General features: G+C 36.7%; 1 protein-coding gene across 2 annotated transcripts; it reads right to left on the bottom strand.

Annotated features, from left to right (window-relative positions):
* Positions 1 to 6,843: 6,843 nt before the first annotated feature.
* LOC110838712 (uncharacterized) lies at positions 6,844 to 14,437 on the bottom strand. 2 transcript variants are annotated; one of them, XM_022082202.2, is made up of 3 exons: positions 13,803 to 14,153; positions 12,309 to 12,460; positions 6,844 to 10,855 (listed from the first exon to the last, which is right to left on the bottom strand). In XM_022082202.2, exons 1-3 carry the CDS (start codon positions 13,823 to 13,825, stop codon positions 10,725 to 10,727), a joined length of 306 nt encoding a protein of 101 aa, XP_021937894.2. In that variant the 5' UTR covers positions 13,826 to 14,153; the 3' UTR covers positions 6,844 to 10,724. The 2 variants fall into 2 exon arrangements, 1 of the variants encoding a protein (XP_021937894.2); XR_002546199.2 differs by lacking the exon at positions 12,309 to 12,460 and having other exon boundaries at positions 13,803 to 14,437.
* Between the last annotated feature and the right edge of the window lie 716 nt (positions 14,438 to 15,153).

Below are 15,153 nucleotides of genomic sequence, written 5' to 3'. Positions count from 1 at the left end.
GGAGAGACGTGTTATTAGTCCATACCAAAGCATATCAATTTTTCTGGTGGGAAAAGAAGTTGGAGTGACAGGAAGATTTTACATGTAAACTTGTTAAAACTTTGCATACCTGTAGTGTATTAGAATATGGAGTAAACAAAACCAACAACTATTAACACTATAATAAGACGCTATTGGCTTACGCGTTTCGACCTCAAGAGGTCATCATCAGTGGCATCGGGGAAATTAATATATTTAGTCAAATGGTTCAAACTGGATTCCGAATTAAAAATTAAAAGGTATTTGACAAAATTTTTTGAAGTGACACTGCACTAGATGTTGATCCCGTGTTCGGTGGCCGTAACTGGTCTCGGCGAGTTACAGTTACGTCGTCTGTACCTGTGAACTCCAGAACCGTGGGTGAGAGAGCTCTCTGTAGGTGATCTTATTTCTACGACATTTAAATTAAAGGAAACTTGTCCAATAAATATTTTGTTTTGTGTCTAAAAATGTTTAACGACAGCTGTTTCACATTCAGTCCTTTTTTTCGCAAAAATAAAAAAATAAATATTTTTTTTAAAACTGTCGTTCTATATGACATTATTATCTGTATAAACAGAATTTTTTTGGTATCGAGACGGTCAGTTATGGCAGTATTCTATAAGTATGTAATTTCTTCAGAGGTGATGTCAAATATTAGCAGAATAGGAAAGACGACAGAACTCAATTCGCCTAAGGTTTCGGAGTTCACACACAAAAGAAAGCCTACAGATGGTCTAGAAAGTTTGCCCTCGTCTCGTGAAGGATAAAACCTTGACGGTGCAATATGTTAATAAATCCAGTGTTGTTTTGTTTGCGTTGAAAATTATGTAACTCTGGAGGACACCGCAACGTCAAAGTTTCCTAGAACAAGACGTATCCATGTTACTGGGAAAGTACTTGGCTGTTTCAGGGACTGCAGCAGATTTGTAATCATTTATTCTGCAAAACACAGACGTTTCTAGGATTAGATGATGGAGAAGCTCGCTCTTGGATGTAGCAAAACTTGTGAGCATCGAATTGGCGATATGGGAAACGAAATATTATATTAATTATTTTCGTTCAACATCCTGAACTAGTTGATGATAATGTGAAATATCTGTTACTTCAACTCTCTGTGTTTCCGTCACTGTTAATTACTGATATGTTAAATTTCCTTCAGTTTATAAACTACGTTCACCGCTTGACATCGTAATTGGAAGCATGACAATGTTGTCGATAAAGACCAGATTTGTGGAATAATCGATTATACTGCTAAAGCAGAGACTTCTCCCAAATACGAGGTGCGATCAGAAAGTTTCAAGACTGCGCCTATAAAAACCCGTACACTTATCTCAGGTATTAAATTCATCCATCACCCTCGAAGTAGTTCCCCTGGGAGTGAACACAACGATCCCAGCGCCGCTGCCAAGCCTAGAAGCATCCCTGGAAATCTTTCTTTGTCAGCCTGTCAAGCACCATCTGCGATTCTGCCTGAATCTCTTCTATCGTCTCAAATCTCCTTCCCTTTAGCTGAATTTTCATCTTTGGGAAGAGGAAGAAGTCACACGGAGCTTAGAAAGGAAGTTGGGGTCGGTTCTTGCAAGATCTTTGAGCTCCTGACAAACGAGAAGTCGATTCTGCTTCTGGTCCTCAGACAGGATGCGTCGCATGTGGAGTTCTTCCTTTAGAATCAGCTGACAGGTCCCGTAGCCTATCCCAACAATGTCGCACAAGTCGTTGATGGTACGACGTCGATCTTCGTGAATGGCCTGCCGAATCTTCTTAACATTTTCGGTCGTTGTGCTCGAAGATGGTCGTCCAGAACGCTCGTCATCATCGACAGAGGTTCGGCCACTTTTAAAACGCGAATGCTACACAAAAGTTTGTGCACGACCCATTGCGGACTCCCCAAATGCTTGCTTTAGCATTTCATAGGTTTCCGTAGCCGTTTTGGCGAGTCTTTGGCAAAATTTGATGCACACGCCATTCCGAAATCGCAGCAGGGTCGGTGTAATGCACTACCAAAACGCCCGTAACTAAGAAACAAATGCTAATTCGATGATGCCGGCTGGCACACTGATTCACTATGAATGTAGGCCGCACCCCCTAGCGGCAGAAGCTCGTACTACATCCGGTTCGCCCTCTATTGACACAGTCTTGAAACTTTCCGATCGCACCTCATATGTTACAAACCAATCGCTCACTTTGTGTCGAAGGTCTTTTAAGGAGTTGGAGAGTGTCAATGACGTATGTCATTGATTAAAGGATGAACCCGAAGATGACTTTCTTCTGGGTTGTTTCTCATGTAAGTGTCAGGCCTGTATAACAGAATTTTCATCTCAATGTATATATATATATATATATATATATATAAACAAGTCAGTACATAAGACTGTAGCAAGTCTACAAATTTATTTTACGTGTTCTGAAAACTTTCGTAATGGAAACTTTATACAGAATGACCTAAAAGTCACGTAATATATTCTTGGTCCATATTCTATCTGTCCAAGACAAATAACACTGAAAACATAAAAAAAACCAATGTTATATTAAGTGTTGGAAATGTCCACAGCGTTCAGTGATGCATGAGCTCGCTCTTTTCCTCGTGTTTAATTTCGCCCGCTGAAGAGTTGATTTTTCAAATGCAAACCACAAAATAATCAATTTGTTTGGCACAGGAGAATCGGGGAAACATGTTCCCTAACGCATTCTGGTACGAGGCGCGTCCACAAAGTAAGTTTCCCACTCGTCCCACAGCTAGCAAACCTTATATTGCGCGAAGCGACTGTGCGTACGTGATAGAGCAATGTCGTAGCATGGCGCATGCACTAACGGCACTTCCTGCGTTCTCACAGTAGCATCGTTGCAGCTGTTGAAGATGGAGGTTCTTATTCCAGCTCCCGCCGACTGTGAAGTGCGGTCAGTGATAACGCTAGGCCGCACACGGCTCGACGGACAGCAAGTCTCCTGCAGGAGTTCAGCTGGAAGGTGTTTAATCATTCACCCTACAGCCCGGACCTCGCTCCCAGTGATTTCCATCTTTTCCTACACCTCAAGAAATTCCTGTCCGGTCAGCGTCAGCGTTTTGAGAATGACAGAGAGGCGGAGATGGTTGTCACACTGTGGTTCCAATCCCAGGCGGCAGACTTCTACGACACAGGTATTCAAAAGTTGGTCCCACGGTATGACCAATGTCTCAATTCCGGTGGCGAATATGTTGAAAAATAGCTGGACACTTGCTGTATCTGTTGCAATAAATATTTCCATGAAATTGTGTTTTGTTTCTGTAAACGGCCCCAGGGAAACTTACTTTGTGGACGAGCCTCGTAATTTAAGTAAGCACTAGATGCCATGTAGTGTTTGACGATGGACAAATGACGGACTGACTGGAGCATGGGCTCTTCTATAGTCACAGCGATACTGCAGTTGAATTTTACTCAGTTGCTACCATCAATGAACATTTTAATACTTACTGTGTGACGTTTCAGGAAGAATTATGAAATTTATGTCAAGGTTTCACATCCATATATATTTCATATCCGGCTCTAAATACGACTATGAAATCATAAAAAAACAAATCATAATACAAGTTACATGGCAACTGGGATCAGAGAAACATCTGTTCTGAAGACTTCAACATGTGGTTTCAACTTAATTGTTTTTTATTGTCAATGTTGTCACACATTATCAGCGTGCCCTCAGTGTTACAGCGGAGAAAACCGACGAGTATTATTACTACCAATATTTGTTGCTAAAAAGCTACGCACCAGACCCCAATACCCTTTGTAACAAAATCTTTTATCCACAAGCTATGAATTACACAGAGTATACGTGTATATAAATGAATACAAAATACTTAATAAAATAAAGTAAAATTTGTCCCACTATACGCCATGTAGGCGCTTGGGGGGAGAGGAGGTTTAGCTCCTACTAATTCTTGACACTAACTTGGTCCCAAATAAATGGAGCAGATTTGATACGTGCGACCACTCGGGCCGAGACTCCATGACACAGGAACTCTTATGACCCAGAGCGCAGTCTGACGGGAAAATAATGAATGTCAGGAACAGGTTGGCACATACGAAAGTAAGCAACGTACAGATGACAGGGAAGGAAACGTCACAAAATATATACAGGGTGAGTCAGAAGTATGTTTACAAATTTCGTATGCGTGTTCCAGGATCAAAAATTAGAAATAATGTTCCCATGAACATGGGTTCGCAAATGTTTCATTTTCGAAATTATATCCAAAAATAAGCTTCAATATATGCCTTTATTTCCAAGTATAATGACAGGGTTGTTTCTTCATAACAGATGCTCAAAGGTTGTTCCTCCATTCTCCACACATGCACGATCACGATGTACACAAGACTGACGAATTCACCAGGGTTTCCTCGAATCATCCGGCATGCATTCTGCATACGTCCCCCTAGATCGTCATCATTGTTTATGGGAGTTGCATAAACGACGGACTTCAAGTGACCCCACAGATAAAAGTCCAATGGAGTCAGGTCCGGTGACCTCGGTGGCCATGCTACTGGGCTACTGTCTTCTTGTATTCAGTGGTACATCTTCAAGGAGACGTGGCAAGTGTCTTCTTAAGAATCACCGATATGTAGGTCCTCTTAGACGCGATGGAAGCATGTGTAGACCAATAAGCATGTCGCCAATAATTCCTCCCCAAATGTTAATTTAAAATCTTTGCTTGAAGCTAGATTCACTTTGAAACTTATTTTTGGATATTATTTAGAAAATGAAACATTTGAGACCATGTTCATAGGAACATTTTTTCTTATTTTTAATCCTGGAACACGCACACGAGGTTTGTAAAATCAATGTACGTTAACCAGGATCGCACTTTCAACAGGCTCTAAATTCCACTACTGCGGAGAACTACCAAGGCATCGTTTGTGCAAGGTGAAATTATCAGAACAAAACAAGACCAGTTCTTCAGGAGCCTCACTGAAAACCTAACCTAACCTAACCTAACAACAAAAACTGTATATTGTTCTAAAGCTGGCCATACTGAAGGCAAGTCAAAGTACACAGTAGATCCAACCTTACTGAAAACCTAACCTAACCTAACCTAACAACAAAAACTGTATATTGTTCTAAGGCTGGCCATACTGAAGGCAAGTCAAAGTACACAGTAGATCCAACCTTACTGAAAACCTAAGAATCAGTATGCTAACAACAAAAACTGTATATTGTTCTAAGACTGGCCATACTGAAGGCAAGTCAAAGTACACAGTAGATCCAACCTTACTGAAAACCTAAGAATCAGTATGCTAACAACAAAAACTGTATATTGTTCTAAGACTGGCCATACTGAAGGCAAGTCAAAGTACACAGTAGATCCAACCTTACTGAAAACCTAAGAATCAGTATGCTAACAACAAAAACTGTATATTGTTCTAAGACTGGCCATACTGAAGGCAAGTCAAAGTACACAGTAGATCCAACCTTACTGAAAACCTAAGAATCAGTATGCTAACAACAAAAACTGTATATTGTTCTAAGACTGGCCATACTGAAGGCAAGTCAAAGTACACAGTAGATCCAACCTTACTGAAAAAAGTAAAATCTATTATCCTCCTGAAGTGGAAACTGGATGGAAAAACTGCATCTAATTCATTAGCAATTTCAAGTAAGCATATAAAATCATTGATACTGGAGGTTATTTAATAAATTTTCATGTTGATTCTGAATATTTTTATGCAATATTTATCATTACAGTGGCTTAATTTTCAAATTGGTGAAAGTTCCCAGAAGAAGAAATGTAGTGTTTCTTTCCTTTTTGCCCACGTGTCTAAGAATGTTTAGAGTGGTCTGGTAGATGAAGATAAAGCCTATTTTAGTAGGAGAAATATACCAACAGTTCCAAATTTTCATTTCGAGAACTTCCATTATGTCTCATAAATAGGAGCCATATTCACAATTATAGCAGGATTCACTTATCGATACCTTTTATTCACAGGACGTATGAGCTGAAAGATACTCTACCCAAAAATAAACAATGATTATCACACACTACATGATAATATGATGCTAACAAAGTATTTAAACAAACATGACATGAATAAAGGACAGAGCAAGTTTACCAGCATATGTGAAATAATTGTAATTGTAAACTGTAACTGTTCTAGTGCAAAATAGAACTGAATAATGCCACTGCCATCACGTGATGTCCGAACAATGTCCTATGTTGTGTTTGTATTTTTTATTTATTTAGTGTTCTGTCTGACGACAGGTCCATATGAACAGGATCCTTCCATCCTTTTCTCGGACTGGGACCTGTTCATATACGTTCTTGGCAGATGATCCAGAAGTGGTTTGCCATTGCCTTCTTCTGTGTGTGAATGGAGTAATTGTTGGGATGCCACGGAGGAAAACTCCGTGTTGCCTAGACCACGGCCTTGCCCAACACAAGTTATAAATTCGGGCACCGCCGGGAATCGAACCCGAGACCCCAGGATTACAAGGCCAGCGTTCTAACCGCTAGACCACCGTGGCTTTGTTGTGTTTGCAAGGGCTTAAATAGAGCACTACCTGTGGTACCACTAGGCCCAGACGGGAAGACGGTATTAAAATGTTCTTTAAGAAATAGGGTAAGAGATGAACTGGGTCCATCTGGCTCAGGTAGGGACAAATTGTAGACTCATCTGAACATAGTAATGAACCCTCAGCTTCCATAAAAGACTGAGAATTTCCTATTAGCTGAGTAACTATTAGCCTAGGTTCTCAGGAGGGACTCTGTTAAATGGTCTTTGGTTACTTCAGAGTTTCATTCACGTAGAAACTTCTCTAGTAATGACGTCATCCCATAATTATACAAGTCCTGAATGTTCAGCATGATCTCTTATATGGTGTTTAATAATTATTAGCATTTACAGGTTTACCAATTTCATACCAACCTTTACAAAACCAGACATATTTAAGTTTTCAAATAATATCATTATAAACTGCCTTTTTCAACCAAGAAGCTACCATGTATGTAAATCTATTATAAGTAATCATGATTGAAGAAAAGGAAACTTGTGTGTTAAATCCGTTAATTTATCATAAATTATCATGCTGAAAAATACGACTTACAAATAATTTCTTATGATTTATTTATTCCACTTCAGACAATTGCTAAGTCGTTCTTATTCTAATAAAGTTATTCTTTACTTTAAACCAATTTGTTTGTATCCAAAATATTCATAAAATACAGAAAACTTTAACATACCCATTAGTACAATTATTATGTATTTTATGTGACATCAACTGTTTTGTTTTAATGTTGTTAATTCTAACAAAAAGGGACACCAATGTGGGCGTAAAGATGCACTATTATATTCATTACGTTAATCAGTAAGCCTGAATATATATATTAAGAAACTTAATTGTTGCAGCATAACTAGTAAAGTATTTACATAATACATAGACTATCCAATTTCACCGTAAGATAACGCATTCATCAATATTCAATTAAATTTGTTGGTAAAATTGTACATTTATATTATGAGCATAAGATTGTAATATTTGGATCAAAATTGGTAAGGGTGGTCAAATTCTTTCAAGTTAAATATGTGTAAGTCTTTCGTTATTTCTAAAATTATGTCATTTTGAAAAAAAAAAAGCTAGATTCCATACTAGTAAAAATTATCTCTTATGTTAACCTTTACAATCCGCACAACACAGCTTACACAAGGTCCATCTGGCCTCCATACCTCTAAACTGTTAATCCCAAAGCTAGAGTTCAGTTGGCAGCTCTGTAATAAATCCACCAATCCCATATGATAAAGGTTAAACTTTCCTTTGTTTGAACTACAAGATCAAAGCATATTGTATAGCAAATGCCAGTCATATTAGCATTTCCAGTCTAATTTTATAACTCCGAGAATATTGTATTTATAATGCTTGGGAGATGTGGCGTGAGTATCTACTTGTGACTGAAGAGTGAGCTGTTCATTACTATACGCTACAAGCATTATACAAACATTCTGTAAACTGTAGTGAAATGTAGAGGCACTCATAGCATGAGGACCCTGGACAGTCAGGTCTCCGTTCTTGTCTTTGTTTGGTTTGTAGTCAGTTCATTCACTTGTGGCATTATCGATGTCCTAACCTCAGACTACCCATAAAAGTGAATAAATTAATTTGTAAGACATTAGGACAGTCTCCACTTTCCTATAATAGGAATATGATCACAGTAATAGTACGAGTAACCTACAGCAAGATATGGTGAACTCTGAATTAATTTATATAATATTTCCCATACAAATATTTTTCTTTGTTGAGGGTGGAACCAGGAAATTCACAATGCATGTCTTTGGTCTCAAACCTGAATCATTTAGCATGGGAAGCCAGTACATATACGCCACCAGGTCCACCCTTTTGTCAAATCATACTATTTCACTGTTTCTACTTGTATCCTGGCATGTTTTTTATACATCCATGCTCTCTGACAGAGTCAAAACTTTGTGACTGTGGAATTCCAGGATCTGACCATGCTCAGGAGTCTGCAAAAAGCTGCAGATCCCTTTGCCAGTCATCATTGGAATCTTCAATCTATCATTAAATGTAACAGAACACTGCCAAATGATCACTTCCACTATAAACCTCAGAAATGGGGGCAAAGGACAGAAAAGTTAAAAGACAGTTGACCATTACCATCCTTGCATCAGGATTAAGAACTATTCATCTGCATCACACAGTGCTACCACACCAATGAACCATTAATACCAGAATTAAGGTCTGAGAGGCAGCCCCAGTATGATGAAGGTTACCTGCTTTAAGTATTGGTTATAATGGGAAGTATATACAAGAGTCAATAAACACAAAATTCTTGGGTTTGCAAATTGATAATCACCTAAATTGGACAAATCATATTGATAAACTGATACCTAAGTTAAGTGGCACATGTTACGCAGTTAGATCACTGTTGCATGTAAGCAACACCGACACACTCAGATCAGTATATTTTGCCATTTTCACTGTTTAATGAATTATGAAATAATTTTTTGAGGAAATTCATCAAACATCAAAAAGATATTCACTTTACAAAAGAAAATTGTTAGATTATTGGCTGGTGTAAAACCTAGGAATTCATGTAGAAGTCTATTTAAGAGATTAGAAATCTTACCTCTTCCATGTGAATACATATTCTCGTTAATGAACTTTATTGTAAATAACCAAGAACTCTTTCAAACTAATTCTGCTATACACAGTGTCAACACAAGGAATAAAAATCAGCTTCATAGACCAATTTCCAACCTCTCATGTTTTCAGAAGAGTGCTTATTATGCAGGGATCAAAATTTTCAACAGTCTACCATCAAAACTCAGAAGTCTTGTAAATAAAAAGGCACAATTTAAACCAGCATTAAAAAGATACTTAATTACACACTCCTTTTACTCTGTCGATGAATTTCTAATGTTTACAAGTAAGTCATAATTTATCTATTGTATATAATGGGTGGGTTTATTTGTAACTTATCTCTACTTCATGTGAACCCTTTGTTTGTATTTGTATAACATGTATTGTATTATTATGACTTATTCTACATCCTATTGTCATCTGACTAACTTATGGATCCATGGAATGTAATAAAGATGTATGTATGTATGTATGGTAACATCTGAAACAAGATTATAAAAGTATATACTATAGAGTACAAAAACATTCCATAGGATTTCTGTGGGTATGATATCAAATAGTTGAAAAACTACTGACAGAATTTAGCAACATTAATAAATGTCAGCAAGATAAACTGATTGACATGATACATATGTCTAGGGATAGTTCACATGACCACTGATAGATGGCAGCATTTGCAGTTCATAATACTGATGATAGATGACAGCACCTTTACTTCGCACAGTAACAGAAAATCTGTCAGCTGTTTACAAGTTGTTTTTCAGAAAGGATTGTCATATGATCACTGATGGATGGCAACATGATCTTGGCTGAGAGATGTAACAGGCAGGCAGACACACATAATGTGCCACAAGGTTATCTTTGCTTATGATACTGTATAAAGAACACCTAAAAACAACTTGCAGTCCAATTCTCAAACAACAATGGCATATATTGACATAAATATATTTTATATTCAGTATAATTACGTATTTAAAAAGTGTCTAGTCTGTATGGACCCATGGTTTATGGCACACAAGAAATATCTTAGGTCAAACACAGAGCTTGAATCATGCCAAGAGCTTGAATATTTGTGTATATTTTTGCCACCAGCTCTCTTAATATACATTACAAAAACCCTCATTCCAGATTGTGCGACAGGCTGGTTCCCCACACAGGCAAGAAACTTGTTTCTTAAGAATGTGTAGAAGAGATTTCCAAGACTGAGCAAATCTGGAAAATTTGTGAAAACTTTGAGGAAAGAAAATTTACAATTCATTAAAGGCTATTTTACTGTTTTGTTTGATTTTTATATCATTACATTGAACTGGTCTGTAACTGGACAGACATTTCGTACTCTGGTCTAAGTTAATGACCAGTTGCTGTACATGGGTGACACAAAGTGACTGGTGTACACTAACGAAATTTTCACTTTTAGTATGCACTTTTATTAATAACAATGTGGTTATTTCTGTGGACTAGAATGAAAACAGGTGTGCCTGGGTTGCTGGGTTTTCTAACCTTGTCCATTCTCTGACAAGGTTTAAAAAACCAAGAATCCAGATTATATTGCCATTGTATTATAATATCATTTTTATAAACCTTCAGAATATATGTTTTCCTGCATTTGGTACACAGAACTTGAGAGTGCAGGCTTCTTTTTGTCCATCAGCAGAACATCGACAGGTGTTGCATTCCCTCTTGTAAGTTGCGCCAGGTACACATTTCTGAACATCTGTGATAAAAAGTTAATTCAATTAAATTAACTTACATTCTAATAACAACACCCACAGATTCAACTCTACTAATATCAAACCCTGAACCAATTCAATAAAATATACATTTCCACAATCTATACATTAAATGTAATTGACTATCTGGTAATAAAACCCTGGTTCAACACCGCTAATATTAAAGATTACCACTTGACAATTATCTTGAGCTAGTTATATATATACATTAGACTTCTCCACAAACAATTTGATTGATTTAACTGTCTAGTAATAAAACCTAAAGGTTCAATACCTCTACAATTAAAGCCCATCATTAGATACATCTGATTCTGAGCGATATCTAACTTTGTCCTCTTGATTCACTTTAATATTGTCCTCTCATCCCCAACCAGAATGTTCTCTTGCACCATTTTATGTACCATGTAACTTACCAGTAATTGCTCAATTATAAATATTATAGTTTTATGGAGCTCTCTTTACTTTGAACCTAAGAATATGTACTGGATCAGTGAAGCTCCATTCATTACTATTTTCACTACCTACACGTTTCATTTCTAACTGAAAAGATGACCTCAGTATGTAAAGTACATAGATAGGAAAATACAAATTTTACCATCATGACAAATTTTCATTTGGTGTGGACTATGCTGTGAACCTAATGCATTATTCTGCGAGGTGACTCTAGTATTTAGAGATAATTTTCTTGATAAAGATATTCGGTACAAGCATTTCAGGATAATATCAGTAATTTTGTTATGATTATAACTTGTGTTGGGCAAGGCCGTGGTCTAGGCAACACGGAGTTTTCCTCCGTGGCATCCCAACAATTACTCCATTCACACACAGAAGAAGGCAATGGCAAACCACTTCTGGATCATCTGCCAAGAACGTATATGAACAGGTCCCAGTCCGAGAAGAGAAAAGATTGGAAGGATCCTGTTCATATGGACCTGTCGTCAGACAGAACACTAAATAATAATAAAAATAGTGTAAACCTCCCAGTTATTGGCACTTTAAGCGCGTTGATTGAGAAAACATATAATTTTGTCCATTAGTTTTTTATTGAACTTTTGGTTAATATTACCAGAGTTTTATGAATAGTGAAACAATATATTCCGCCAGTAACAGAGTGCAGAAATATATCTCGCTGGCTGGAAAGAAATTGTGAATAAAACATAAGAAAATCCCAGTTATTGGCACTGCGGAAAATTGTACTTGCAACTTAGGTTTTAGCAAAAGTAACTGATCTTAAGTGTTCTTTGTAACATTTGAGGAACTTAGAGCTAATACAATTTAGTTATTCTTAATTACAAATAATGATAATAATAATAATAATAATAATAGTAAAAAGTAGAGAAGTTTTAAATGTCAGAAAAAAGTGATTTCAAGCTTATAAAGTGTAAGTCTGCTTGAACAGAGTTAAAACTAGGTACATTATTGTGATAAGAATTTAACCTTTAAAAATTCCTGTATCATATTCATCATCAGTGTCATCTTCAACTGCAAAACAGTCATGACACATGAAAAGGTCATCATCAGAGTCATTTGGAATGTGGATTTGGTGTTCCTTTTGGATGCATGTTTGGTGATACAACTTCCTGAAGTTTCTGCATTGAAACAATTTTTTTAATAATAGCCAGAGACATTTTATTTGTGAGAATTTTAGAGGTTCATATGTTGTACATCTGATGATGGCTAACTAAAGTCGAAACATGCCGTGATACATAAATGAATATTTTATCACCAACATATGGTCATATATAATATTAATGTATAGACTATGAAAAGTGATAAATATATCCAAAGGTGCATAGATGGTAATTACATGATTGTATTCTTTGCTACCTTTGGATATTTGTCTAAAATACTTTCAGCAGGTCTTTTACTAGCATTTTCTGTTATAGTTTTCAGAGATGCTTGTTTCAGGAGATTTTTCTCTTCTCTTTCAACCTTTCTTTTATCTTTCTCTTTCAGAGCTTCTTCTTTCAGTTTTTCTTTCTTGTGATGGATTTACTGAATGTAATGCACTTTATTAAGTTCACATTCATAAAACAATAAACATTCAAAATTTGTTCACAGGATTCAGATAAAAAAGTGAATTAAGAGATCATTAATGAAGAAATGTGCAAAGCAATTTTCACTTATGCCCAAGACAATTAAACCCCATTTCACGTGTATTAAAACACTAGAGAATGGAAAAGAATTCAGACTCTTCAAATGTATACCAGTAACTAACAAATATATTAAGTTGTATTATTTGGTTCAAATGAAAAATTTTGTGACCTCTGCCAGGATTAAAGCCTGTTTTTCTAGTTTCCATGTGATGGCTATATTACCATATTATATAACATACATCTGTAGGTTCGGTGATGATATCGCATAATACAGCACCACTGCAAGACTGCAAAGATGTAATCCATTTGGGAGTATATCCAAGCTTGACAAATGTTCTCTAAGGCTTCACATCTCTCGTATAAAGGTCATGGCTGAGTATTTTTAACCCTCCTACTTCATACTCTGGAGGTCCCATGTTCAAATCTCAGCGCGGAGACCGACTATCCTAACACATTTTCCTTAGTCTTTAGAGCCACGTGCTGGGACATTATATTTAATTAGGCTTCAACCACTTTCTTCCATATCCTTTACAATTCATTGTTGGTTAATCATCCTATAAGTTAACGCTATACAGTCTGACATCATCATTTAATAAAGAAATTACATTATTTGTTTCAGCTTGTTATGTAATGTGGCAGAATATTTGTGGCTGCCTCCTAGCACGGGTTCCACTGAACTATGCGTATCAGACAGAACTGTGTGCACATCAGTAAACAATGTTACCGACTAACTCGAAGATGAAGCCTTAAAAGTTTTCCTGTGGATCATGTTGATTGATGGCAGTAATGTAAACAGTATTCTACGTTTTGTATACCAACAAAGTTAACTACTGACCTTTTTTTCAGGGTGACTGGCATTACTGAAATATTGTTCTATCAGCCGTATTATTTTTTAAACAACGAGATGTTCATCTTTCCAGATTATCTGCCTTCTAATATTAAATAATGAGTTCGTGCTCTCGCGGATCTCCCAGATAATGGAGGAAACGTCAGTCAGTTTCTACTATTCGGAACGTTTCAGAGGACAGTTATTCTTCTTCCTGCGGCTCCACAACCCAATATGGGTCTTGACCGTCCCAATTTCTACTCAAACCTGATCATAATCTTCTGTGCTTTTAATCTATGTACCATAATACTGTTCATTAATTCCATCTTGCGATGTCAAAGTACATTTCTTTCCCGCAGATGAACCATGGGTTGGCATTATTGACAGTTGGGGCGCGACATAACACTCCATATGTTATGTTGGTATAGTTTGTGAGGTTATCAATGTCTTCAGTGGGCCGTGACATAATCTGTTCCAAACACAAATGTAACATGAATGACCACGAATGAAATATGACAGTTTCAGTTAAAATGTTGATGTGTTTACGTTGCATATATAGAATACTCTGGATTTGCCATGAGAACCTTTAATCTTGCAGGGCAGAGGAGTGTTGTGGTTTGTATTTTATGGGGGCTGCCAAGTTTTGACTGTGCTGAAAGTCTTGATTTAGCCTATTTACTGCTCAAGAGGATATATATTGGTTAGTTTGCTGATAATTACATGTGAGGAAGTTTGTGTGCAGTTGTTAGGAAGTATAAAAATTCAGGCTTTTAATGTTCTGCCTATACAAAGTAAACTATGAAGCAAAAAATTGCACAGCCATGTATGGGAGAGGTTGTGGCTTCTCAAGTGTCGTGATACAGCAGTAAAATCCAGTGTTTTTATGTAAGCTTTCATGATAATTAATGAGAAATGTTTGTAGCAGTACTGCTAATACCTGCCCCTCCTTTTCTACTCCGAAGAATGGAGGTCATTGTCTTTCTTTCCATCACTACTATTACCTGCTTTCCCTTGTACTTTCAAGATGCCATCAAAAAGTAATAGACCAGACACTGCATGTAAACAACAACATAAAGGTTATAACTGCAATAAATAACTTTTCTTCTATGTAAGAACATATGGACATCCCTCCCAAACTTTATTATCAGCTTGAGACTTCTGGATCTCTTGTTTTGGATATTTGTATGTTGTCATGCCTAAATCTTTATCCCTGTTTAACTTTACAAAACAGACCCTTCAAAATCTATCCTCCATTTTGGAGAACTCTGATATATTTTAATTCCATTGTGTGTATGAATGACAGTGAAATTCTTATTTTATACTTTTCAAAGTAATTTCTATTGAAGAAGATGAATTTGTA

Source organism: Zootermopsis nevadensis, unplaced genomic scaffold (assembly GCF_977971745.1).
Source record: "Zootermopsis nevadensis isolate Lab colony 2312 unplaced genomic scaffold, Znev_1.0 Znev_ptg000008l, whole genome shotgun sequence".
Classification (NCBI taxonomy): Eukaryota; Metazoa; Arthropoda; class Insecta; order Blattodea; family Termopsidae; genus Zootermopsis; species Zootermopsis nevadensis.
The sequence above is the reverse complement of the archived record's forward strand: the minus strand, read 5'-3'. Positions and strand labels throughout refer to the sequence as shown.

What these genes read in the sequence shown, in the direction of transcription:
- LOC110838712 (XM_022082202.2), bottom strand. Translation starts at nt 13,825, where the DNA reads ATGCCAGTCACCCTGAAAAAAAG. An exon ending in CCAGTCACCCTGAAAAAAAG is followed by an intron (nt 12,461 to 13,802) that starts GTCAGTAGTTAA and finishes GTTTCAATGCAG; the next exon opens with AAACTTCAGGAAGTTGTATC. An exon ending in TGATACAGGAATTTTTAAAG is followed by an intron (nt 10,856 to 12,308) that starts GTTAAATTCTTA and finishes TTTTTATCACAG; the next exon opens with ATGTTCAGAAATGTGTACCT.